The sequence below is a fragment of the Ovis aries genome, chromosome 14 (assembly GCF_016772045.2).
Source record: "Ovis aries strain OAR_USU_Benz2616 breed Rambouillet chromosome 14, ARS-UI_Ramb_v3.0, whole genome shotgun sequence".
NCBI classification, from domain to species: Eukaryota; Metazoa; Chordata; class Mammalia; order Artiodactyla; family Bovidae; genus Ovis; species Ovis aries.
The window spans coordinates 42,886,782-42,912,711 of NC_056067.1; the positions used below are offsets into that span (position 1 = coordinate 42,886,782).

A 25,930-nucleotide genomic window follows, 5' to 3' on the forward strand; every position below is an offset into this window, starting at 1 on the left:
GACTGACAACTCTCGCCATCTAAGGTTATGGCTAAAAGCAGTGAATTCATGGTCTTGGTGCTGCCATGAAAGCAACCGGTGTCTTCATAAGCTGTAATTTAACAAGATCCACTCTGGAGAAAATTTGGATACAATTCAAGACTGATTCGGAGAAGGCAATGGCAACCTACTCCAATATTCTTGCCTGGGAAATCCCACGGTGGAGGAGCCTGGTGGGCTGCAGTCCATGGGGTCTCGAAGAGTTGGACCTGACTGAGCAACTTCACTTTCATTTTTCACTTTCATGCATTGGAGAAGGAAATGGCAACCCACTCCAGTGTTCTTGCCTGGAGAATCCCAGGGACGGGGGAGCCTGGTGGGCTGCCGTCTCTGGGGTCACACAGAGTCGGACACGACTGGTGCGACTTAGCAGCAGCAGCAAGACTGATCAATGTTCCAGGACACTATTTCTTTGACACTGGTGATGACAACCTGCGTGCTAAGCTCTAGTCACAACCACATATGCACACATACACACACCCCCCCATGCAGAGCTGCTCCCCCTCTGCCCTGAGAGGAAGCTGAGCCCGTGACATGGTCCTTACTGATGCCTCAGCTCTGAGGTAGTGGCGTAGGGCTCGATCAAACTGTCCTTTTCCATGTAGGTCATGTCGCTCTCAGAGTGGGATCTCCGGCGAGGCTGAGGAATGGCCACGGTCCGGCCAGTCAGTGTTGTTGCTAGAATGGCTGCCGCCAGAGCAGATCTGTAGACAAAATCACCCCAGTGAGTCAGTGAGACACGAACCCTCAAGCTGAAGGTTGAACAACAGGACACATGACTTAATCAAGGTTTACTTTCAGCTCTACAGTGTTCAGAGCATATCTACTGACTATATGCCTGCAGTCGGCCGACTATGTGCCATCACTTCATTCTCACAGCAACTGCAGGAATAGATAATTTGTCATCTCCGTTTTTCACAGACAGTAAGTGACTTGTCTAAGCTTTCCTAGTTAATGGAAGATGAAGGTCTGTGATCCAAGCAGTTTATATTCAGGTAGTGTTCCCATCAGAATGAAAGATCGGAATGGAAAAAAAAAGAGAAATAAAAAGATATAAAAGAAATGAAAAGGAATTTGAAAGTCTTGCAAATTATTCAAAACTATAACACAGGAAAGTGTGAAAGTGTTAAGTTGCTCAGTCGTGTCTGACTCTTTGCAATCCCATGGACTATACCCGGCCAGGCTCCTCCGCCCATGCAATTCTCCAGGCAAGAATACTCGAGTGGGCAGCCATTCCTTTCTCCAGGGGATCTTTCCAACCCATGGATCAAACCTGAATCTCCTGTACCGCAGGTAGACTCTTTACCATCTGAGCCACCAGGGAAGCTCTATAATATAGGAAAGACAGAATAACAGGTTTACCCTCCCACGTGAGAAATCAGAATAAACAATTAATTGTCCCAGCTTACTGCCTGGTTACAGTAATGTCCAGGTTACAGCACAGAGAGGGGGAAATGAGGTGGAGCCAGACAGACTTTTCTTGAGTCATGGGAACGGAGTGGAGAGTCAGGGAACACCAGGGCAGATAGAATCTGCAGGACAGGGGACCAGAGAGGAGAGAGCTGAACTGAGAGCTCTCCAGAAACCCACAAGAGGCCCCATCGAGAGCTCAGCAAAATGCTCCTCAGTGTGTGAGTGCAAGGACACTGCCCAAGGCGGGGGGAGGCCCATCCAGGAGGATGGGAGGAACAGTGCCAGATGCTTACACACAGCTGAGGACAGTGCCTGTTCCCACCAGACAGACGGGGAGCACTGTAATTCAGGGGACACTGGGTACAGCACTCTGAAAGTAGTGGAGAATGAACAGCCCGAGCCTGAAAACTGCTCTGACCCTGCCTACCAAGGCATAAAAGCAAGACCCAAAAGATCAGCTCCAAGTAATCTAATTGTATCCCAGAACAAAATTCAACTAGACTTATAGGAATACAGCACTCAGCAAGGTGAAACTCACAACGGTGTCTAGCATGCCATCAGAGATAACCAGACGTGCAAACAGACAGAAACACATGACCTAAAATGAAGAGAATAATCAATCAAAACCCATCCAGAACCGAACTCACATTAGAAGCAGCAGAGACGGACATTAAGACAGTTATTATAATTGTGTTTCATATGTTCAAAAGGCTAAGCAGGGACATCGAATAGTATTAAAAAGACCTGAACTTCAGGAGATGGAAATTACACCGGATGGGGTTAACAGTTAGGTTACATATTGCATAAAAATTAGTGAAACTTGAAGGTAAAACAATAGAAAATAACCAAAATCAAACACAGAGGCGAAAGAAAAAGAATAGTAAGATCTGAGCTTTAAAAAGGTATTGTTTCATGTTTTAAGTCACTACGTTTTAGGAATTCCCTGGCAGTTCAGTGGTTAGGACTCTTCACATTCACTGCTAAGGACCTGGGTTCAGTCCCTGTTCAGGGAACTAAGATCCCACAAGCTGCTCAGCATGGAAGGAAAAAAAAAAAAGCCACTAAGTTTTGGTGTAATTACTTACATGCCCAATAAATAACTTCCATCAAATGGTGCTAGAACAATTGGCTACCCACATGTAAAAAAGACTTCCCTGGCAGTCCAGTGGATAAGAATCCATCTGCCAATGCAGGGGATGAAGGTTCAGTCCCTGGCTGGGGAACTAAGATTCCACATGCCCCCAGGCATCTAAGCCCTTGAACTGCAACTACTGAGCCCACGTGCTCTGGAGCTCGCTCGTCCATGTGCCACAGCTGGAGAAGCCTGTACACCGCAACAAAAAAAGATCCTGTCTGCTGAAACGGAGACCCAGTGCAGCCAAAAATAAATAAGTAAATAAAAACCTTTTTAAAAATAAACACACACAATGGAATTATTTATTTTCTAAAAAGTGAACTTGAATCTATACCTTGCACACCATATACAAAAATTAACTCAAAATGCATCATAGACCTAAATGTAAAGGCTAAAAGTATAAAACCTCTAGAAGAAGCTAGAGGAAAAAATGCTTTATGACCTTGGGTAGGCAAATATTTGTTAGATATGGTACTGAAATCTTGATCTATAAAAAAAAAAGTTGACAAGTTGAACTTCATAAACATTAAGAATTTCTGCTCTCTGCAAAACTGTTAAGAAAATGAAAAGACAAGCCACAGATGAGAAGAAAATATTTGCAAATCATGTATCTGATAAAGAACCTATTTTATATTCAGTAACAGTCAATCCTAAAGGAAATCAATCCTGAATATTCATTGGAAGGACTGATGCTGAAGCTGAAGTGCCAATAGTTTGGCCACCTGATGAGAAGAGCTGACTCACTGGAAAAGACCCTAATGCTGGGAAAGATTGAAGGCAGGAGGAGAAGGGGACGAAAGAGGATGAGATGCTTGGATGGCATCACTGACTTGATGGACATGAGTTTGAGCAAGCTCTGGGAGTTGGTAATGGACAGGGAAGCCTGGCGTGCTGCAGTCCATGGAGTCACAAAGAGTTGGACACGACTGAGCAACTGAATGGAACTGAATAGGAAAACAATTCAATTTTTTCAAGCGGGCAAAAGATGTTAACAGATACTTTATCAAGAAAGTTATACAAGGGCAAATGAGCACATCAAAAGATGCTCAACACCATTAGTTAGTAGAGAAATGCAAAATAGAAACAAGGATACCACCACACACCTATTAGAGCGTCCAAAAGTTAAAAGATTGGCCAAGATAATCCCTTCAACCTGGACCTGGCACAACGGCTCCCACAAAGAGAGATGGCGAGAAGAGGCCATCTGCCATCAACAAGGTGGTGACCAGAGGGTAACCCACCAGCATTCACAAGCACATCTAGGGAACAAGCTTCAAGAAAGGTGGCCTGGGAACCCTTGACGAGATCCAGGAAGTTGCCAGGAGCTATACAGATGTGTACATCGACTCCAGGCTCAACAGAACTGTCTGGGCCAAAGGGATAAAGAATGTCCTAGACTTTATCAGTATGGTTGTCCAGAAGGAGTCATGAAGACACAGATTCACCAAACAAGCTCCGGACACTGTTACCTATGCATCTGTCCCTACCTTCAAAAACCTACGAACAGGGGACTTTCCTAGTGGTCCAGCAGCTAAGAATCCACCTTGCAACGCAGGGGACACAGGTTCTGTCCTCGGTCAGGTCGTGAGGAGCCCACATGCCACACAGCAACTAAGCCCACATGCCGACTGCCACAACTACAGAGTCCGTGCACCACAACAAAGATCCCATACGATGCAATGAAGACCCTGTGCAGCCAAATAAATAAATGTTTTTTAAAGGGGTTATAAAAAATCTCTATACAGTCAACATGAATGAGAATTAATACCTAATCATCAAATAAATTTGTAAAACCACACACACACACCTGACCAAAAAGTGTTCATAAGGATATGAAGAAATGGAAACTCACACTGTGCTGGTAGGACCATACATAGAATAATAAGTTGGGAAATAGTTTGGCAGTTTCTTAACAGGTTAAATATGTCCTGACTATGCTAAAGCTTTTGGCTGTATGAATCACAACAAACTGTGGAAAATTCTTCAAGAGATGAGAATACCAGACCTTACCTGTCTCTTGAGAAACCTGCGTGCAGGTTGAGAAGGAACTGGACAAGGAACAACTGACTGGTTCCAAATTGGGAAAGGAGTACATCAAGGCTGTATATTGCCATCCTGCTTATTTAACTTATATGCAGAGTACATCATGTGAAATGCCAGGCTGCACCTCAAAATAATTATTCCGAGTGTAAGAAATCAGCATAATTGTTTTGTGTAATTCCGATTCTATAAAATACTGGAAAATGTAGACTAATCTATGGAGACAGAAAGCAGATGGATGGCTGCCTGGGAGGGTGGGGCTGACATGTGGGAAGTAAGAGAGCGGGAAGACAGGTACGGTAATTGTCTTGATAGTGATAGTGATGGTCTCACGGGTACAAACACACATCAAAACTTATCAAAGTATTCATTTTAATTATCTAAGATTATACGCCCATTATACCATAAAACTGCTTTAAAAAAAGATAAAAGACTGTCTAAAGCAGAAATAAGAACAATATGCTTTGGGATTTACAACATACAGAATTAAAATGTGAAACAACAGTAGCAAAGGATGGGAAGGAGGAAATAGAAAATTCTTACACTGTTACACTAGGGGCAAACTGGAATAATGCCAGTGGAATAACATTAATTTGAATGTTAATTTTCAGAAAAAAAGTTATCTAGAAATAGCCCAAATTTACCAAAACCATGTTGATTATTGGAGAAGGCAATGGCACCCCACTCCAGTACTCTTGCCTGGAAAATCCCATGGATGGAGGAGCCTGCTAGGCTGCAGTCCATGGGGTCGCTATGATTCAGACACGGCTGAGCAACTTCACTTTCACTTTTCACTTTCATGCATTGAAGAAGGGAATGGCAACCCACTCCAGTATTCTTGCCTGGAGAATCCCAGGGACAGGGGAGCCTGGTGGGCTGCCATCTATGGGGTCGTGCAGAGTCAGACACGACTGAAGTAACTTAGCAGTAGCATGTTGATTATTTGGGACTTATAAAAAATTACAATCCAGAAATATATTTTTGGAAAACATAGGAGACAATAGAGATTTTCTAATGAGTCTACAGCACACTGGCCACAATGCAGCTGCTACATAAACATTTAAGTTCTTGTTTTTGCTTTTATTCGGCTGTGCCAGGTCTTAGTTACAAAATGTAGGATCCAGTTCTCTGACTAGGGATTGAACCTGGGCCCCCTGCATTGGGAGCACAGAGTTTTAGACACTGGACCACCAGGGAAGTCTCCAAAAACATTTAGGTTCCAAGGACACAACTTAAGAGTTTTTCACACAAAAACTGAAGAGCCAGACAAACCTACAAACCATCGCAGCAATGCCACCACCCACCAACCATGAGGCTCTAGGTCAATAACTAACACCTGAATCAAAACAGAGCCGCCAACAGGACCTCTCTCCCAGACTTGCTGAGAGGATGATATGAAACAAGGCTTCTTATGCACTAACCAGAGTCCTTGGCACAAAATAAAGACTAGTAAATGGCTATTCTTGTTATTAAGATTGCACTGAAGGAAAAAACAAACACTGAAAATATTTTGCTTCCCAGGTAGTGCTGGTGGTAAAGACCCCGCCTGCCAATACAAGAGACATAAGAGATGAGGGTTGATCCCTGTGTCGGGAAGATCTCTGGGAAAAGGGCATGGCAACCCACTCCAGGATTCTCGCCTAGAAAATCCCTGGACAGAGGAACCTGGAGAGCTAGAGTCCATGGGGTTGCAAAAGAGTCAGACACGACTGATGCGATTTAGCACAAAAATACTTTGAAGTGTTTATTATCAGGGAGTGAGGGGGAGTGAAGTCGCTCAGTCGTGTCCAGCTCTTTGCAACCCCATAGACTGTAGCCTACCAGGTCCCACCATCCATGAGATTTTCTAGGCAAGAATACTGAAGTGCGTTGACATTTCCTTCTCCAGGAGATCTTCCTGACCCAGGGATTGAACCTGGGTCTCCCACATGGTAGGCATTGTAGGCAGATGCTTAAAAAGGTACTACCCTTGAATAAACTTATCTGTCATTGTTAAGAGTTAAAGCCATGCATCCACGTATTTTATGAATAAAGAATGATCTAAAATTCTTCTGTGTCCAAAATCTTAAGAGGACACAGGCAGGGGCCTTAAGTACAAAAGAAAGTCCATTCTCTGGTGTGACAGGAGCACCAGAGGAGGGGGAATCCTAGGCTTTGGCAAGTGAATTTGCTTCTCCTTCCTTCCTGCAAAGCAGTTCTTCTGAAAGGCAGACTTGAATTTAAAAAGAAAATTATATACATAGTTTAAATACTCTTTAACATATTCTCCACCTAAATGTTTGGGCTTTAGTGTTTTCTATCTTGAAAATTTGCTTTGGAGGAGGAAATGGCAACCCACTCCAGTATTTTTGCCTGGAGAATCCTACAGACAAAGAAGCCTGGCGGGAAATGTGAGAACTCCACAGACGTGATGGTCCACAGACCATGAGCCCATGGAGAAACCATAAGAAGCGCTTCATTATGGAACCAGGATAGCATTTCAAAGTGATCTTAATCACTCTACTTTTGATTTTCTTACCCATTTAACAGCTCCAAGACCCAGCACTTGATGGCTGAGCTTAGGGGCGACCTCGGTGCCTGCTCACCTGACTCACCTTGGTCTCTCTGGAGAGGGGTTGGGGCTGCGCGGAGGGGGTGTGCGGGGCACAGCGGGCTTCGGTGCGATGCTGGCTGCAGGGAGAAGGCCATGGATGATGTGTTTCTGTACAAATGAAAGCCGGCAGAGGTCAGCGGGATCATCTCTAGGTCCTGCGACCAGCCCTCCCTGGGTCTGGGAGGGGACACCTGCCCTGGTCACCTAGGGATCTAGTCCCATCAGAGGCCCAATCCTCCCCCCACCATCTTCCATCCCTATCTAGCCAGGCAAGCATGCCCCCCTAGGGAGCTGCCCTCTGTGGAGCCCTCTTCCTTCCTCAGAACAGCTTCCCCGACGATGACCCAGAGTCACCCTCCAGCACCCCACTTGGCTCCCAGCACTGCCCCTGCTGACCCTACTCACTTGCTGCCCGCCCCGTCCCCTCCCCTGCCGCAGAACAGAAGCTTCCTGAGACAACCTGCTTGTCTTTATCAACCCTGGAACTCTGGCACTTAGCACACTGCCTAACACCTGGTAAGGGCTTAATAAGGATTTTAGGTCGTTTACCTTGAAGATGCCTAATACCTGGTTCCTACACACAATGAAAGTCAGACAACCCGGCTTTAGGCAGGGCTGTCTGTGAGTGTAGCCCAATCTTCATTTTCTGTGCACCAGCCATTCTTGTGAACCTACTAAAGGCAAAATGCCATGACAGCATTGAAGAAACCTGGTCCTCATCCTTAAGGAGGGAGAGTCCAGAAGAAAAACACCCAGCTATTTATAATACGACACAGAATTATGGAAAGCACCACGGAAGAGGTAAAGACAATGTGCTGAGGTGACCCAGGGAGAGAAGGGCTCCCTCAGGTCTGGGGCCAGCAAGGGGACCACTGACGTCCTGTTGGAGAAAATCTCAGAGCATTTAGACAGGGTCTTCGAAGATGCCCACTGCTCTCACATTTAGGAAATGGGGTAGAAAGACATTCCAGGAGGAGGGAGCAACATGAACAAAGGACAAAGGGATGAAGCAAGACATTAGTGACAACGTGGTGAAAATAAATACTCCAGTTCACTGGAGTACATAGGCATCTGAGATGGAGCGGCCAGAACAGTTGGCTGGGGGTACAGTGAGGACTGTTTCCATTTAAGAGTTTTGATACCAGACTAAGGAAATCTTGTGACTTAGAAGCACCCACTGAAACTGGCCCTGGGGAAGACTAGTCAGGCTGGGATGGGCACAAGGTACCAAGGAGTGGTAGGCACAACCAAGGGGAAGAGCCAGGGGTCTGAGCATTCTTCAAGAGCGAGGGATGAGCAGGCCTTCCCACCCCCACGAACCCAGTCCACGTGCATGGCCAACCCTAAAAGCAGGTGCTGCAGAGCCGCCACTGCTGTGCCACCATTCTCCAGGGTATACACTTGTCTGCTGCCTCTCCTACCCCTCCCCGCCTGGCAGAGGCTCAAGGACAAAAAAGCCTTTTCTTCACCTTTGAATCCCCAGAGGATAGCATCCAGTAGGTCCTCCAAAAAGGCCTTGTGAGTTCTGTTTATTTTTTTGATGGAGTGAATCTCCTATAGCAGGCTAAGTGTATCTCCCCTGTACCACGATAATCACTTCCTAACTGTGGTTCTCCTGCCTCCAGTCTCTAAAACACAGGATGGTCCTATCTCAACCCAGCATGAAAACTCCCGTGGGCAGCCCCCCTCTCTTGTTGACAGAGAAATGTCCTCTTGTGTCCCAGAAGGCTGCTGAGGCTGCTATCAGCTGGTTCCTAGCGATGGTTCCTCATCGCTACTGTAAGGGTATCTCCATGCTGTGGCACTCAAAACTGCCTTCCCATTTCCACACAGCAGATGATTCATCCTTTGTCGGGCTTTTGTATACACTGTTTTCTCCACCTGTAATTCTCCTTCCTTATTCCTCCCAAGGCCTGGGTCAACTCTCCGGGCTGACTTTGCAGCCCCTTCCCTGGCACCCACAGCTAGAGCATTTTTTGCCTTACCATTTTGTGCTGAATGACTTATGGGTTTGTCTACCCTTTAGTCAGTGTGGCCACAGGCTCTCAATCAATTGTGGGGTATCTGGCACACACACACACCGCAGGAATTCAGTAACACAATAAAAACATCAATAAACATGCTGAGTTAGCAAAACTGCAATAGCAAAATATGCTTTAACTATCCCTTCACTGCTTCTCAACATCCACCTGTCTAAAATGACTTCAGGGGACTTCCCTGGTGGTCCAGTGGTAGAGAGTCCTCCTTCCAATGGAGGGGAAGCAGTTTCAATCCCTGGTAGGGAACTAAGGTCCCAAATGCCTCAGGGCAACTAAGCCCACGTGCCACAACCAGAGAAGTCCTCAGCCCTTGCAAGAAAACCCAGCACAGGCCCCCACCCCCCCCCCCAAAAATGACTTCAGCAAGTCATACAGCCAAGAACAGCAAGCTGAGTTAGACATGCTTTAGGAATTCCAATTTGAAAGGGAGTTCAGGAGTACCCTTATCAAAATGCTTTCTTTGCATTTAAAGTACTGAGTTTATGAAGAACTGGATCTAAGCAGGTTTGGGGGTTCACCAGGCAAGTATGAAAAAGAAACACAGGAGGAAGGCGACTTGGGTGGAAAGTAGTGGTTATGATGATGACCCACGGAATGAGAAATCAGGACTGGGAAAGACAGCAATGAGTACACTGGTAGGATAAATAGACTTGGGGGCGGGGGGTGGATGGTGGGCGCAAGAACTGTCGGGATCAGGCTACCTAGTAGGAAGAGGGGTCAACGAATGAGCCTGGGAGAGTGTGCAGGCGGTGAAAGAATTTCCACGGGAAGTTTTGGAGGGAAGCATTCCAGGCAGAAGAAAAAGTAAAGGCTGAAGGAACAGCAAGATGGAAAGAGCTGGAGCGTCCAGGTGTGTGGCTTGAGGGCATTAGGCACGAATCAGAATTGCATTTTAAAAGAATCCCTTTGGGTGCTTGGTGAAGAATGGACATAGGGAAAGGGAGATGCTGCAGCAGTCCAGGTAGATGCTGGAGGACGGGGTAGGAACCAGGATGGCTAGTCGATGCACATGGTGGAGTGTACGTGGTACGTGGCAGAGGGAGGAATCCAGAATGACATCCCATCAGGAACTAGACAGCAGTGCGTTGGCAGGAGTGAACTCCCCGACACCCAAGCAAAAGTTACAGGCGAGACAGGGCGAGTCCTATCAACTGAGGCCGACACTAGAATAGAAAATTAATGTTCTAAACACTAAACAGCTGGGCTTCTCGAAAGGAAAACCACTTTCTGTTGAGCCGCTATCTTGCCTCCATCCCAAATCCCAACCCCTCCCCACTTAACTCCCGGCCCCACGGGCCAGAACGCAGGCTGGGTGCAGATATACTTACATACTTCCTCTTGCGGCCTCTCTGAAACCCCAGGAGCATCCTTGCTGTGGTTGTTGGCCAGACCCTTACTGGACTGCACGGAAGATCGGAGGTGAGGACCACTCCCTAAAGTCTGCCAATCCCTCGAGTTGGCCTAGCCCCAGACGCCTTTTCTCAGCTACGGACTTCGCAACAACTACGTCTGCCATTGGCTCCGCTTTTGCTCCGACCAATCAGAGAGGAGGTTACTTCACGTCCGTCGCTCTTGGCAACCAGTGAGTACCACGCAAATCCTCACCAGGGCCTCGCTGTCCATTCTCTTATTGGTCAGATCAGATGTCGATCTCTGAGGCTATAGCCTATCCGGCGCCGGAGGAGGCGGAGGGCGGGCAAGATGAGAGAGTAGCGAGGCTTTCCGGAGGCAACCCGGATGTGTCTCTCAGCAGGTAATGTTGCGGGAAACCCAGACCTGGTGCCGAGGTGGCCTGCTCGGCCCCCGCCCTGGACTGGACTAAGGAACCACGGCGCGGACCGAGCCAGGGTTTCAGGGGCAAGACAGGTGACGGAAATAAAGGACGCTTCTTCCAGGACAGGAATCTCCTGGTTCTTAAACTTTGGCCTGTAATCCAGCCTTTTAAAGAACATTCTGCAGTCGGGCTCCTGCCAAAGAGGCCCGGGCTTCGAGTGAAATGGGCTGTGTCCTAGAGAATCTGCTTAAGTGCCGTCTTGCATTCCCCTCATTAGATCGAGGCCGCTGATGGAAGGCAACCCCCCTGATGGCACTGGCCCCATGCATGTACCATTTGGGCACATTGTGGCCAATGAGAAATGGCGCGGTTCGCAGCTGGCACAGGGAATGCAAGGTCAGTGGACTCCCTCTGAACAAGCCCTCTCTCACCTCATCCTGCTTTTAAAAAGTTCCATCTATTGCCGTGTTTTAATCTAATGAACACAGAACTTATTTTCTTCTCTGTGTTTTAAGGGAAAATTAAACTCGTTTTTGAGGATGGCCTGACACCGATAGATTTTTACTTATCTAGCAAATCCTGCATTCTTTATATCACCGAAGCTGAGTTGGTGGCAGGAAATGGCTACAGAAAGAGACTTGTTCGGGTTAGAAATGTAAGTACTGAGTTAAATGGACTTCTTCCCCCTCCCTTGGAATAATCTGTATAAAACCATTGGCAATTGCACCCTTGGAAATCTGCTTTATCTTGAATGGAATTTTGTTACAGAATAGTTTCCTGTTTCTTTCCTTTTTTTTCTTTTATTTTGAAGTCCAATAAACTTCAAGGGATTGTGGTAGTTGAAAAAACGCAGATGAGTGAACAGTATTTTCCAGCTGTACAGAAGTTTACTGTTCTGGATCTTGGGATGGTGTTGCTTCCAGTAGCCAGCCAGATGGAAGCATCCTGCCTCATTATTCAGTTGGTAAGTACCCATTCCTACTCCTCCACAGTAGCCCTGGTTTAGGACTTTTGACTGATCTTCCTGGATCCTTTTCTGACACCTGCCCTTATTATCTGTACAATCCATGAAGCCAGTCTTTATCCATCTCTGGATTGGTTTCTAAAATCTTTTTAATGAATTTAAGCTCAGAAGCTCCCTCTGCAGCTAGCTGAGCTTGCTGCCCTGTCTGCTGCTGCTAAGTCACTTCAGTCGTGTCCGACTCTGCGCGACCCCAGAGACAGCCGTCCCTGGGATTCTCCAGGCAGGAACACTGCCCTGTCTAGGCGAGCATATAACAAGGTGAACAAGTTGGAGACCTGATTTTAACCTCTCAGGCTATGATGACTCCTTCGTGCACTCTTCTGCATTTAAGTTGGTGACGTTGTCAGTTAGTGGCTCCTTAGCCTCATCCCTCCGTATCTTCTGTTAAGCATCAGAAATTCTGTCTGCAAGTTCATGTGCTGTTTCTTTTTAACCTAGTGGTTTCCATTGTCCTCATTGATTATTCAGCATGGTTGTACATTAGAATTTCCTGGGGAACTTTCTTTTTAATTTTATTGGAATATAGTTGATTTACAGTGTTATGTTTCAGGTACATAGCAGAGTGATTCAGTTACACATACATTCATTCTTTCTGAGATATTTTTTCTCATATAGATTATCATAGAATTTTGAGTAGAGTTCCCATACTATACAGTTCCTTGTTGGTTGTACATACACTATATAGTGGTGTGTGTATGTTAGTCTTAAGATCTTGTTTTATCCTTCCTCCCACCCCCCTCCCACCCCCATTCCCCCTTTCGTAACCATAACTTTGTTTTTAATATCTGTAAGTCTGTTTCTGTTTTGCAAATAAGTTCCTTTGTATCATTTATTTAAAAAATTAGATTCCATTCAGAAGTGATATCATATGAGATTAGAATTTCCTGGGGAACTTTTAAAGTGATACATGAGCCTTACTTCAGACAAATTAAGAATCTGAACATGGGGGTCAGGCTTATGCGTCAATTTTTGTTGTGCTGTTTCTAAATCTCTCCCTCTGATGTGCAGCTGGGGTTGAGAACCACATTGGAAATGCAAACAGCCCTGTATAATTCACAAACCCTTCTCCAGACACTGCTCTTTTCTCTTACTTCACTCTTCCTGACTCACTTTGATTTAATGCTGTTACTATGTGCCTTCCTGTATCCACCACTAACTGAAGACTGGGTTTCTCCTTTGATAGGCAAGCTTCTTCCAAGCCCTGTATCAGGCAGGTGGAACCATCATGTAATCCTATACCACTGAAATGTTTCTTAGTGGACCATAGGACCATGTTTGAATTCTTTAGTGTAGGTTTTCATTGCTTTTATCCTAAGCATTCTAAAAATTCAAGTTTTTGTAGATTAATTTTTACCTCTCACTCCTTTGTGTAGTCATGCTGTTCATCTTTTAATAATTTTACTGATGCCTGAAAAATTATATTCATGGCACATATGAGAACATTTATAGTGGTAAATCAAGCTGAACCACATAGAAAAACTAAAACTAAACTTCCGCTAAACAAAAGGTTAAGAAAACCACAGGTCCTCTAGAGGGCGCTCATGTGCTTCTTTCGTTTCCGTTCAGGTTCAAGAGCAAACCAGAGAGCCCAGTAAAAACCCTTTTCTCAGGAAGAAACGGGCTCAGGTCTCTGAGCCGGCGCTCCTCCGAAGTGTGCAGCAGATCCCAGGAGTGGGGAAAGTGAAAGCCCCACTCCTGCTTCAGAGGTTTCCAAGTATCCAGCAACTAAGCAATGCGTCTCTCCGAGAACTGGAGGCGGTAGTAGGACCAGCAGCAGCCCGGCGCATTCATGCATTCTTCACCCAGCCCAGGTGAGGGCTCCTCTCATGGGCATCTCATCATGGGACTGCAGGATCTTGTTTTCTTTTCACGCTAAGAAAAGAGTTCCTCGGAGAAGGAAACGGCAACCCACTCCCATATCCTTGCGTGGGAAATCCCATGGGGAGTCTAGTGTGCAACAGTCCATGAAGTACAACAGGGCTGGACACAGCTTAGCGGCTGAACAACAAATGGCAGTTCTAGCCAATGTATGAGAGCAAAAACTTGTAAGGAATTGGGGGCTGGGGCTGAAACCAAAATCCTATTGTTTACAGATGTGAATGTCTATTTAGAAAAACCAAAATAAACTGCAAGCAAATATTTAAACTAAAAAAAGCAGAGTTCCTTTTACAATTAGGAAAAGATGAGAAGAGGCCTGAATGGAACCTGCCAGTGGTCCTGCGCTGTTCTCTGGCCTTAGGCATGCACTTCAATTAGTGGGCCTGCGCCAGACAGCACTGCCTTCATCCTGCTGGCATGACGTGGGCTGGTGGGCACTTTCCTAAGGGAACCTCAGATTCAGCAGAAAGCCAGCCTGGGAGGATTTTACTGTGTGACCTTGACCTTATCTATCGTGGAAGGTGGCGGATATGACTGTTTAAAGGAAAAAGACCTACAATGAAGCACTGTTAGCATAAGCTCCTTGTTCCTGCTGGCAGAGCCACTGTTCTTCAGGTCTGATCTTAATATACCTGTGCTGTGAGGGTAGCTGCCAGTGTCAACAAACAATTGTACTGCCTTTTTTTCTTCCTTTCTGTCTCCCTTCCTGGTAGTTGCACAGTTTGTTTATAATCACTAAGCACGTCTTCTGAACACACAAGGCCTGGAGTCTGGAGTTCCCACTGTAAGATAAAAAGCCAGTGTGTGTGAGGGACGGAAGAATGTGTTTGTAAATGGATAGCCCAGCAACCAAAAGATGCACAGGGCAGTGGCAGGGCCAGCTGAGGAGAGCTGGGGCTAGAGACCAAAATGTACAATCGCTCATCCGAAGAATAAGCACACTGAACAACAACTACACACACACACACACACATATTGGAATATACTCGGCCATCAAAAAGAATGATGTTGGGTCATTTGTAAAGATGTGGATGGACCTAGTCTTTCACGCAAAGTGAAGTAAGTCAAAAGAGAAAAACAAGTATATTAACACGTGTGGAATTCAGGAGAATGTTACAGAAGAACCTGTTCGCAGGGCAGGAATAGAGATGCAAATATAGACAATGGACAGGTAGACACAGAGAGGTGGGGATGGGATGAATTGGGAGATTGTGATTGACATATATGCATGCCATGTGTAAAGTAGATAGCTAGTGGGAATTGACTATAGCGAACGGAACTCGACTTGATGCTATGTGGTGACCGAGATAGATTATATGGGGTTGAGGGGAGGAGATCCAAGAGAGAAGGGATGTATGTATACATATAGCTGATTTGCTTCATTGTACACAAGAAACTAACATAACATTGTAAAGCAATTACACTCCAATTTTTTAAAAAATACCACACACAAAAAAAATAGAATTAAAGAGGCCATAGATTTTCAAGGACACTAAGACATCTTGAAAGCTTCAAAGTCCTATTTTGTGAAATGTTAGTAATTTTTAAAAATATTTATATATTTACTTGGTTGCCCCAGGTCTTAGTTGTGGCACACTAGATCTTTACCTGTGGCATGTGAACTCTGAGTTGCCGTATGTGGGGTCTAGTTCCCTGACCAGGGGCTGAACCTGGGCCCACTGTATTGGGAGGGCAGAGTCTTAGCCACTGGACCACCAGGGAAGTCCCAGTAATTTTTTTTATTACTTTTTTTTTTTTTACGTACACACTGCTTATTTATTTATTTACTTTTGGCTACACTGGGACTTAGTTGTCGCACACAGGCTTTCTCTAGCTTCAGAGAGCGGGAGCTACTCTCTCGTTTTGGTGCTCAGGCTTCTCGTGGTGCTGGCTTCTTTTGGGGCACACAGGCTCTGGGCGCACAGGCTTCAGTAGTTGCAGCACACAGCTCAGTAGTTGTGACTGGATGGTCCTAGGGCGCTCAGGCTTCCAGAGTTGTGACACAGGGCTCATTAGTTGTGGCTCAAGGGCCTCAGAGTGTGCAGGCTTCAGGAGTTGTGGCTGCCTGGTTCCAGGGCACTTGGGCTTCAGTAGCTGGGGCACCCAGCTCTAGAGCACAGGCTTAATAGTTGTGGTGCAGGGGCTTAGTTGCCCTGCGGCCTGTGGAATCTTCCCGGACCCGGGATCAAACCCATGTCCCTTGCACTGGCAGGGAGAGTCCTATCCACTGCTCCACCAGGAAAGTCCAAACTTTTAAAAATCAAGTACAATAAAACTTCTGTGCGTTAGGGTAAAAAAGTGAAATCAAAGTGGAAACCATTAACTGAGGCAAATGAATGTGTTTATTTAAATATTTATACAAAAATATCAGTAAGAACAGTGGATACACTTTCCCAAATATGGTTGCTTCCCTTTTGACATTACACACTAGAAAATATTTTAAGTTCATTTATTCTCAAAATGACATGGCAGTGCTATATCTGTAGAAGATATATAACTTATACTATGTCAACAGTGAATCTTAGAATCACTATGTCATCCAATGTATAGCAAGATAAACCAGTGTCATTTTACAAAGTCAAATAGAGCTCTAAACTTGAGTCATTTACATCTTGACTTTGTACAATGTTTTTAACCCTTCCTAAAGACTCTTAAAATATACAATTATGTACTTTCTACTTTAAACAAAATGAGAAATGTTTTGAGTATCAAACAGTATATTATCTACCTTGTAGACGGCATCTTCATCTAACACTGCCACTGTGTTAGCGACTTTTAAGTGACATAAAATGGAAGAAAAACTGCTCCTAAATGTTTTTTTTTTTTTAATCTAAAGTCATGACAAATTTGGCACTAGATTTTATCTGATATTATCTAGAAGTAATAGTAAAATCTTGTTCTAGGTTAATGATTCCCCCTTAGGTAGCAGGTCTTTGGGACAGTTTTCAGTAACACTTAATCTAGCATTATAGCCCCTCCCCCTGCCTGAGTTTGGGGTCATCTGAATTCCAAGTTAAGGAATTAATCTATGTATCACCCAAGCCTAAAAACTTACTAATAGGACCCATATAGGAAATCTTAATTGAACTCTGACATTAAGTAACTAAGAGTCCTAATTATAGTCGTTAAAAACAGCCATATTTCCACATTATTCTATTTACAATACTTTATATAATAAATAACTTGCAGCAGTATGGTTAGACTCCCCTAATTAAGTTTGTCTTCCACAAGCTTCTAGAGGCTTCTTGTTACTTACACTCAAGGACATATCAATTGTATGTTTATGCTCTGAGAAGATGGGATTTGAGCATATTGAGAAATCTTCCTCTGTGGCACAAACACGAAGGTCCAGTCAGTATGGGAAGCGCTCTCGCTTCTTCACGTCAGTACAGAGAGCTGTCGGTGTTGAGAAGGCTGAAGGGAGAGGAGAGCTTTTTCTTGACCGGAGGCATTGCGACACCAACCGACGGGAGGCACAGGGTGCTCGCCGACTTCTGTCTGTTCTTGTTGGTGCCCCAGCTCAGAAACGAGAGCTTTTTCGAGACTTTCTTGGTTTTATCAGTTTTGTCATCAACATCGACGCCTAAGCAGATCATGGAGTAAGTCTTCTGCATGCCCACAGAGTAGGTGGCACATTTACTATGCTGTACCCAGAAAAAGAAGGACGGTTAAATGGTTGTTTTATCTTCCAAATAATTCTTTTTATTCTCAAAACCTGTCTTGATATGCTGTGATTATAGTGAAATGAATATTTTAGGCAGACCTATTTTTCTGTTATAGGAAGTAATCTATATACATGATTTAAATTATGAAAAGAATGGTTAGATCTCATTTAACCATTTTTAAAGTGTCGGTTAAAAATGGCTAGAAATCAAGGTGTCAGAGAAATGACTGCCAAGTTTTGAGACTCACATTCTGCACTCACGGCATCCTCTTTAAGTGATACAATTCTGAGATTCAGTGACAAATGCTGATACAGGATTCAGTTCTTACGAACAAGGACAATTCTTAAGGAATATACTCAACAGCAGTCATTTAGGCTAGGGACCACTACTCACTTTTAAAGGTCATTTACCTCTGAAAAAGTGATACACACTCGTGGTCAACAGTATTGAAATGCATCAGGTGAACAGCAGGTGTCCCTCCTACCTTTCATCCCTGTCCACTGAGGCAACCACTATCTGTTACATCTGTAGAGATAACATCCATATACAGGTATTGATATGTCTCAAGTATACAGCACCATTTGTCTTTCCTTAAGAACACACTGTGTACACGGGATTACACCCTGCTTTCTTCGCTTAATGTATCCTGGATTTCAGCCCACACCAGTAGACACGGCTGGCGGCTCAGATGGTAAAGCATCGGCCTGCAATACAGGAGACTTGGGTTCAATCCCTGAGTCAGGAAGATCCCCTGGAGAAGGGAAAGGCAACCCACGCCAGTATTCTTGCCTGGAGAATCCCACGGATAGAGAAGCCTGGTGGGCCACAGTCCACGGGATTGCAAAGAATCAAACACAACTGAGTGACTAAGCACGTTCTCTTTAAAGATAACAGAATCCATGGTAACAAGGTTATGATTACATTTTTCCAGTTTCTTAAACTGATGAAATAAACATAAAATTTACCATTTTAACCACTCGTGGCCTTAAGTACACTCACACTGCTATGCAGCCATCACCACCACCCACCTCCAGAACTTATCCAGCTTCCCCGAGTGAACTCCATGCCCACTCAACACTACTGTTACCTTTTTTAGGATTGTGCAGGACTCAAATGGGAAATGTGAAGGAATTTGTTTTCTAAAGACTTCCATGGGAGTTATCACATGCTTCTAAGGTTTGCCTAATACTGAGATTACTTTGCTCACAGAATGTTTACTGACCATCTACCTTGTTCCAGGCACTGAAATCAGGCTGTATATATAAGCAGACATACAATATATATCTGAAGCCATTGGGCACATTGTTCATAATATAAATCCAGGAAAGTAGTTTGAGTGGTGCAGCAAGAAAGGAGGGGACTTCACGATAAAATATCCCTCCTGAGTTCGGCACCTCTGGATAAAGACGCCTCTCCTTTTCTATTAATATAAAACTGCCCATTAGACTTGGCCGGTGCTCTAGTTGTTGCAACTTGGCACTTTCACTGTGGTGGCCTGGGTTCTTGGGGAACTAAGATCCCAAAAGCCACACAGCGTGGCCAAAAAAAAAAAACGGGAAAGAAACTCACTCTGTACCCGTCAGCAGCTTCTCCTCATTCCCTGGTGCCCCGCCTCTGGTAAGCACTAACCTACATTCTGTTTCTGTGAATCTGCGTATTCTGAACATTTCTTAATGGAGTCACACCCTCATTCACTCTCTGACCCTCTCTAGTGTTGCCACTTCCCCATGAAAGAGTGTCCTCTGGGGGACTTCCCTGGTGGTCCAGTGGTTAGGACTCTGCGCTTCCACTGCAGGGGTTACGGGTTTGATCCCTGGTGGGAACTAAGATCCCATGTGCCATGCGGTGCGGCCCAAACGAAGTGTCCTTTTGCCCCGCTGCCAGGTACAACAAACAGCTCTGTTCACATCGTTCTCCACCTCTTAGCTGTGTTCAATACAAACCACCACTCTCCTCTGCAGGACTTTCTTCTCTTGGTTCCAGAAGCCCCTTTTTATCCCACCTTCACATCTACTTTGCACTCCCTTTCGCTCCTACTTGGGGATCTTAATCCCCCAACCAGGGATTGAACCTGCATCCCCTGGACTGGAAGCACAGTCTTAACCACTGGACCACCAGGGAAGTCCCCCATATGTGCCCCTTCACATGGCTGGATCTTCCTGACCCCCAGATGCTTGTGGTGTCTCTTCGAGGTTTAGTCCTCAGCCCTCAACCCCTCAAGGGTAATTTCACTTAGTGTCTTACAGCTTGAAACGTCAACTCTATGCTGATGATCCTCAAATATTTATTTCTAGCTCTGACATTTTCCGTGAACTAAAGATGTGACTACTCAGCTGCCTACGTCACCTTGACGTGTCTCTTGGGTGTCTCATGGCACGTGAAACACTCACAGCACGGCACTTGTGTTTTCTCTCCTCTGCCCTCCTCACCCCCAGCCCCAGGATTTCCCATAATGAAAAATGATGCACTTGTTCAAGCCTAAAATCAAGGAGCCCTCCCCTTGTCTACCATCCTTTCTACACAACTCATCTACAAATTTGTCAGCTCTGCCTCCCAGTTAAGTCACAGGCACATCCACCTCTCTCCACCCCCTAGTGTAAAGCTGCTAACATCACTGGCCTGGGTGACTGCCACGGCCCGCTCGCTCTGCAGCCACGTGGCCAGCCTCCAGGCAGCAAGAGAGCCTTCTACAATAAACATCAGAGCACACCATTCCCCATCTCATAAGGTTTCAACCTTCCTTCACTACCAAGGAAGCACTGCCTGTCTCCCACCTCATTTTTCACCACGCTGGCCCTTTGTCACGATGCTCCAGCTGAAAGGCCTTTTAGTTCCTCTAGCAAGTGAAGCTCAGTCCTGCCAGTGGGTCTGGTATCTGCACCTGTTGGTGTCCCTGTCTATATGCTCTTTTTTCTTGGGGTGGGAGGGTGGGCATGCTATGCTGCGTGGTATGTGGGATCTTAATTCCCCAACCAGGGATTGAACCCACACCTATTACACTGGAAGTGCAGAGTCTTAACCACTGGACCACTAGGGAAGTCCCCGTATGCTTTGCTTATACCTCTTCACATGGCTGGTTCCTCCTGACAGTCAAGCCTCAGTGCAGCCCTGCCCAGAGGTCCCTCCCAGCCCCAATCATCCTAGCTCATTACACATGTTATTTCCTTCACAGCACTTACCAAAATCACAACTACTTCTTTACTTATTTAATGCCAGCTTTGTGGGGTAGGACCTTATCTTATTTCAGCTGGAGCTCCAACACCTGAGAAGAGCCTGGCACACAACTGATGCCCAATCAATAGTTGCTGAATAACAGAAGTATCCAATGTACAAAATTAAATGCAGCGAGTACAGAAGAGCGTGAACGTGACAGCTCCTGCTCCTTGGGGACACAGAAGAATAGAACTGTGCCTGTGAACTTGCACGGGCTCAGACACGTCCTGAGATCTCACAGGAAAGTGCTAACACTCCTGAGAAGAGCATCTGCCACACACCTTCTATACCGTTTGAATTTGTATATTTTTAAACCATGAGTATGTATCACTTTTGCAATGGAAAAGAATTTAATCAGAAAGATAGATCCACTGGTTCTTTTATCTTTAAGATTTTTTTTTTAAAAAAGCTTTCCAGTGATTTCTCTGACCCAAGTTGAACACATTCTCAGTGATGACAAGCTTAGGAGCTCAGTCATTTGTGGCATGTTACAAATGCAGGCAGGCGGCAGGGGTCCTGGTAAAAACCTCTGAGGCTGGACTCACCCTGACTTCACTCCACATCAGTATTTACTGCCGGGGGCATCAGTACTCACCATGGACGATGTGGCATCCAGGAGGCTCACGACCTTCATCTCAATGTCATTCTGGCCAAAGCTCTTCAGCATTTTCATAACCTCACTCAGCGTCAGCCACTTACAATCCACGTCTTGAATGGCAACAATATAATCCCCTTCCTTGGTTCCTGCCTCCTAAAAAATACATGATTTCAATACAGGTCAACATTCTGTTCACTGAAATCCCTGCAGTAGTTCCCAAGTTCATTAACAAAATAGTTATCTGCATGAGTTAACTTCACGAAGGCAAGAACTGTGGCGGGTGTGGAGGGTATAGGAGGTGGGGCCCAAGACAGATGGATACATGAAAACAAATAGCTGATATATTTTGTTGTACAGCAGAAACGCAACATTGTAAAGCAATTATACTCCAATTTAAAAGAAAAAAAGGCAAAAATTAATCTGTTTCTCTTTGGGCAAGAAAGGTATGAAAGGCCTTGCACATAAAACCAGGCCTTTTACTTAGAAGAGCCCTAAATCAAATCACCCCAGTATATTTGTGTGGACAGCACTCTTTATCCTGGTAGCTCAGATGGTAAAGAATCTGCCTGCAAAGCAGAAGACCCAGGTTCTATCCCTGGGTTGGGAAGATCTCTTAGTGAGGGGAATGGCTACCCACTCCAGTATTTTTGCCTGGAGAATCCCATGACAGGGGAGCCTGGCAGGCTACAGTCCATAAGGTCACAAAGAGTCAGACATGACTGAGCAACTAACACTTAACTCTGTCCTTTACCAGATTGACTGTCTGAAAAGGTGCCAGTGAGTTTTGCTTCCAATCTAGAAGGATCCATGCTTACCGCAGCAGAGCAGTATGGATCCAGGAAGTGGACTTGAACTGGGGAGTTTCCTCTCAGGGTGAACCCCAAGTCCCCTTCTTCTGCAGTGAAGTGAATACTTCGAGGAGCCGTCCATCTCTTGTTAGCCGAAAACACAGATAAAGGACCCTTGGGAAAAGAGCATCATTAGGTTAGGATCTGAAGGCTGAGTCAGGCATTTGAAAGCCAAAGGAAATGATGCCTTGTCGTCCTTACAGATTTCATTCAGCCCTGGTCAAAAGACTCCTGATACCATCTGCAATAATCTGCGCTACAAAGTCATACAAGAACGTTCATTGCCATTTTCTCTAAAAGATTGATATATTTAAAACAAAATTATGTTATATAGCATCTCTACATACTTGCAACTTATAAAAAAGCCTTCCCCTCAAGTCATTATGAAATAAATGTTCAACATACCAGCTTTTGGAAGAAGTCTGTTACTGTCACTTTAGAGAACTGTGGGAGTATAATTTCAACTTCTCGCTCAGTTTTAGCTGGAAAAGAAGGTTAAAAGTAAAAGCATAAGTGATTCTGTAATTGAAAGTTATTTTTGAAAACTCAGGCCTAAGTCCATTTGGGTATCTACTATGAGCTATACCCCCCTCTGGGGCTGGGACAGATAGTGATATAAAACAAATTCCCTGCCTTCAAGGGAGCTTATTTGCATTCTAGTGCAGCAGTCCCCAGCCTTTTTGGCTCTAGGGACCAATTTTGTGGAAGACAGTTTTTCCATGGATCAGGGAGCAGAGATGGTTTCAGGATGATTCAAGTGCGTTACATTTATTGGGCACTTTATTTTATGGCAATCTCAGGATATTCTGCCTTGACTTTAGGGTTAGGATTCATGCTCCTACAAGAATTGAATGTTGTGGCTGATCAGACAGGAGATGGCGCTCAGGCGGTAATGCAAGCGATGGGGAGCGGCTATAAATACAGGTAAGCCTTTGCTGGCTCGCCCCCTGCTCACCTCTTGCTGGGAGGCTTGTTTCCTAACAGGCCATGGCCTGGTACCGGTCTGAGGCCCAGGGGCTAGGGACCCCTGTTCTAGTGGACATCCTCTGATACTCATAAAATCCTACTGAGAAGTAACTTACATTTCAGGTGTGGCTGCTGGGGAAATACCATGCTTTCAACACTTAAGTTTTGGGCAAGACGTGCTTCCCCTTTTCATTATTAACATGCAACGTGAGGATTTCACAGTGAGAAGTGGGTTTGCCAAATCACGCGCATCCATAGCTAAATAGCTCCGCCATCATACTCATGGCACTGCAGCCATGAAATTAAAAGACGCTCGCTCCTTGGAAGAAAAGCTGTGACACCTAGAGAGCATATTAAAAAGCAGAGGCATTACTTTGCCGACAAAGGTCCGTCCAGTCAAAGCTATGGTTTCTTCAGTAGTCGTGTACACATGTGAGAGTTGGACCATAAGATTTGGATGTCTAAGCACCATAGACTTGGACCAAGGCTGAGCACTGAAGAATTGATGCTTCTGAACTGTGATGCTAGAGAAGACTCTTGAGAGTCCCTTGGACTGCAAGGGGATCAAACCATTCAATCCTAAAGCAAATCAATCCTGAATATTCATTGGAAGAACTGATGCTGAAGTTGAAGCTTCAACACTTTGGCCATCTGATGCGAAGAGATGACTCATTAGAAAAGACCCTGATGCTGGGAAAGACTGAGGGCAAGAGCAGACAAAGAGTGACAGAGGATGAGATGAATGACATCACTGACTCAATGGACATGAGTTTGAGCAAACTCAGGGAGATAGTGAAGAACAGGGAAGCCTGGCATGCTGAGTCCATGGGGTCACAAAGAGCCGGATACAACTTAGCAACTGAACAACAAGCCAACCCTTCCCACAAGGCTAGTCAGTGTTTATCAAAAGATCCCAGTGCAGGCTAAGAATACATGAAAAACAATTTATAAAAAAAAGAAAATCTGGGGAAGAAGACTGGCAATGCCAAGAAAGCTGAACCTCTGTATTCACAGGATAACCCTGTGGTTTCTTTCTGTTTCACACAGCACTGGGCTCAGGCAGGCTGCTCATCTACTACAAGACTGGTGCTACCACCCCCAGAAAACCTCAGCAGGAGCTGTGCGTCTCCCTCCTAAGGAGGTTGTCTCTACTTTGTAGCCACAGACCGCACTGCATGGACAAGGTTGCCAAGGAAGTAGCCTGTGTCCATAAAGGAGAATTCTTGAGTGCATTCTTGTTTCCACCAACCATCTTGGTCATCTGGAGCAAAGACTTTGATCCCTCTAAGCCTGCATTGCCTCATCTTTAAGATAAGGGTGAGAATGAGTAGAATGAAATTCTATATACATCTGAGGCTTAATGTTGTTCCTCAGTTCAGTTCAGTTCAGTTCATTCCAGTCCAGTCACTCAGTCATGTCCAACTCTTTGCAACCCCATGGACCACAGCACACCTGGCTTCCCTGTCCATCAACTCCTTGGCAGATCTCAAATCCTCAACAGACATTAGCCAACTTTACTACTGACAAACTCGGGATTCTAGCTTGAAAAGGGTTCTATCTCTAGAAGCTTGTCCCTGAAAATGGGATGGAACTTCAGAGACTGGGGACAGAGGTGTAGGGAGTTGGGTGGGAGGGGGCTTGGGCAAAGGGGGGTTCCCTCAATTGGGCTACTTCACTCCCTTTCTTCTAACTCCTGGAAAGAGTCTAGTCATTTTTAACTGAAAGGTCACCTCTTCAGGCAACCGTCCACCTCCCAACTCCTGCCCTTCAGGGCAGAACTGACCACTACCTCCCCAAGGGCTGCAGCAACTAACCAGTTTATTTCCGTATTTCTAAACTCAAGACAGTGCTCAACACCTTAGAGATGCTTAGAAAGTGCTGGTGGTACAAGATCTCATTTATATGTGGAATCGGAAACAAACTCATCAGCATCTATTTATGATTTAAAAAAAAAAAAAAAAACCTCAACAAAGTGGGTACAGAGGGAACAAGCCTCAACATAATAAAGGCCACATATGACAAGCCTTGAAAAATTCTCCTCTAAGATGAGGAACAAGACAGGGATGCCCACCCACTCTTACAACTTTTATTTTACATGGTACTGGAAGTCCTAGCCATAGCAATTAGACAAGGAAAAAAAAAATTATTAGGCATCCAAATCAGAAAGGAGTAAAACCGTCACCATGAGCAGATGACATACTACTACAAACAGAGAACCCTAATTGTTGTTCAGTAGCTAAGTCATATCTGACTCTGTGCAAACCCATGGACTATATTTGAACTAATGAATGAATTCAGTAAAGTTGCAGGATATGAAATCAATAAACAGAAATCCATTATATAAACAAATCCAGTATATAACAAACTATCAGGAAGAGAAATTAAGAAAGCAATCTAATTTACAATTATATCAAAAATAATAAAATACACAGAGATAAATTTACCCAAGGAAGTGAAAGATTTCTATACTGCAAACTATAAGACACTGTTAAAGAAACTGAAGAAAACACAAATAAATGGAAAGATATTCCATGTCTGTAGACTAGAGAAGTTATATTGTTAAAATGTCCAATTGTTATATATATATATATATATATATATATACACACACACACACACACACACACACACACACACACATTTGGATATTGTTATAATATCCAAAGCAATCTACTGATTCAACGCAATCACTATCAAAAATCCAA

The 25,930-nt window shown here is 44.8% G+C and overlaps 3 protein-coding genes across 10 annotated transcripts in view; 1 reads left to right on the plus strand and 2 right to left on the minus strand.

Annotated features, from left to right (window-relative positions):
* The window catches only part of CEP89 (centrosomal protein 89), an 80,359-nt gene extending 69,647 nt beyond the window's left edge, over positions 1-10,712 (minus strand). For 5 of the 6 annotated variants that reach the window (XR_009596193.1, XM_042231937.1, XM_042231936.1 and 2 more), the window contains exons 1-3: positions 10,588-10,712; positions 7,222-7,328; positions 585-743 (exon numbers count right to left, since the gene is read on the minus strand). Coding sequence is in view for 5 of the 6 variants with exons in the window: in XM_042231937.1 (XP_042087871.1) it covers positions 585-743; positions 7,222-7,328; positions 10,588-10,626 (305 nt within the window). In the remaining variant the exon portion in view is untranslated. The remainder of the gene's footprint in view (positions 1-584; positions 744-7,221; positions 7,329-10,587) is intronic. The other variant, XM_060398026.1, reaches the window with a different exon arrangement.
* Positions 10,713-10,953: 241 nt separating this feature from the next.
* On the plus strand, positions 10,954-18,573 carry FAAP24 (FA core complex associated protein 24). Of its 2 annotated transcripts, none has more exons than XM_004015142.6 (5): positions 10,954-11,012; positions 11,311-11,429; positions 11,549-11,688; positions 11,845-11,997; positions 13,624-18,573. In XM_004015142.6, exons 2-5 carry the CDS (start codon positions 11,324-11,326, stop codon positions 13,870-13,872), a joined length of 648 nt encoding a protein of 215 aa, XP_004015191.3. In that variant the 5' UTR covers positions 10,954-11,012; positions 11,311-11,323; the 3' UTR covers positions 13,873-18,573. The 2 variants fall into 2 exon arrangements, with proteins under 2 accessions (XP_004015191.3, XP_012045513.1); XM_012190123.5 differs by having other exon boundaries at positions 10,995-11,125.
* RHPN2 (rhophilin Rho GTPase binding protein 2) overlaps positions 16,260-25,930 on the minus strand; it is a 70,688-nt gene continuing 61,017 nt past the window's right edge. For both annotated transcript variants that reach the window (XM_042231940.1, XM_015100546.3), the window contains 4 exons: positions 22,665-22,741; positions 22,227-22,373; positions 21,409-21,564; positions 16,260-17,579 (listed from right to left, as the gene is read on the minus strand). In XM_042231940.1, coding sequence (XP_042087874.1) covers positions 17,319-17,579; positions 21,409-21,564; positions 22,227-22,373; positions 22,665-22,741 — 641 coding nt within the window. In that variant the 3' untranslated portion in view covers positions 16,260-17,318. The remainder of the gene's footprint in view (positions 17,580-21,408; positions 21,565-22,226; positions 22,374-22,664; positions 22,742-25,930) is intronic.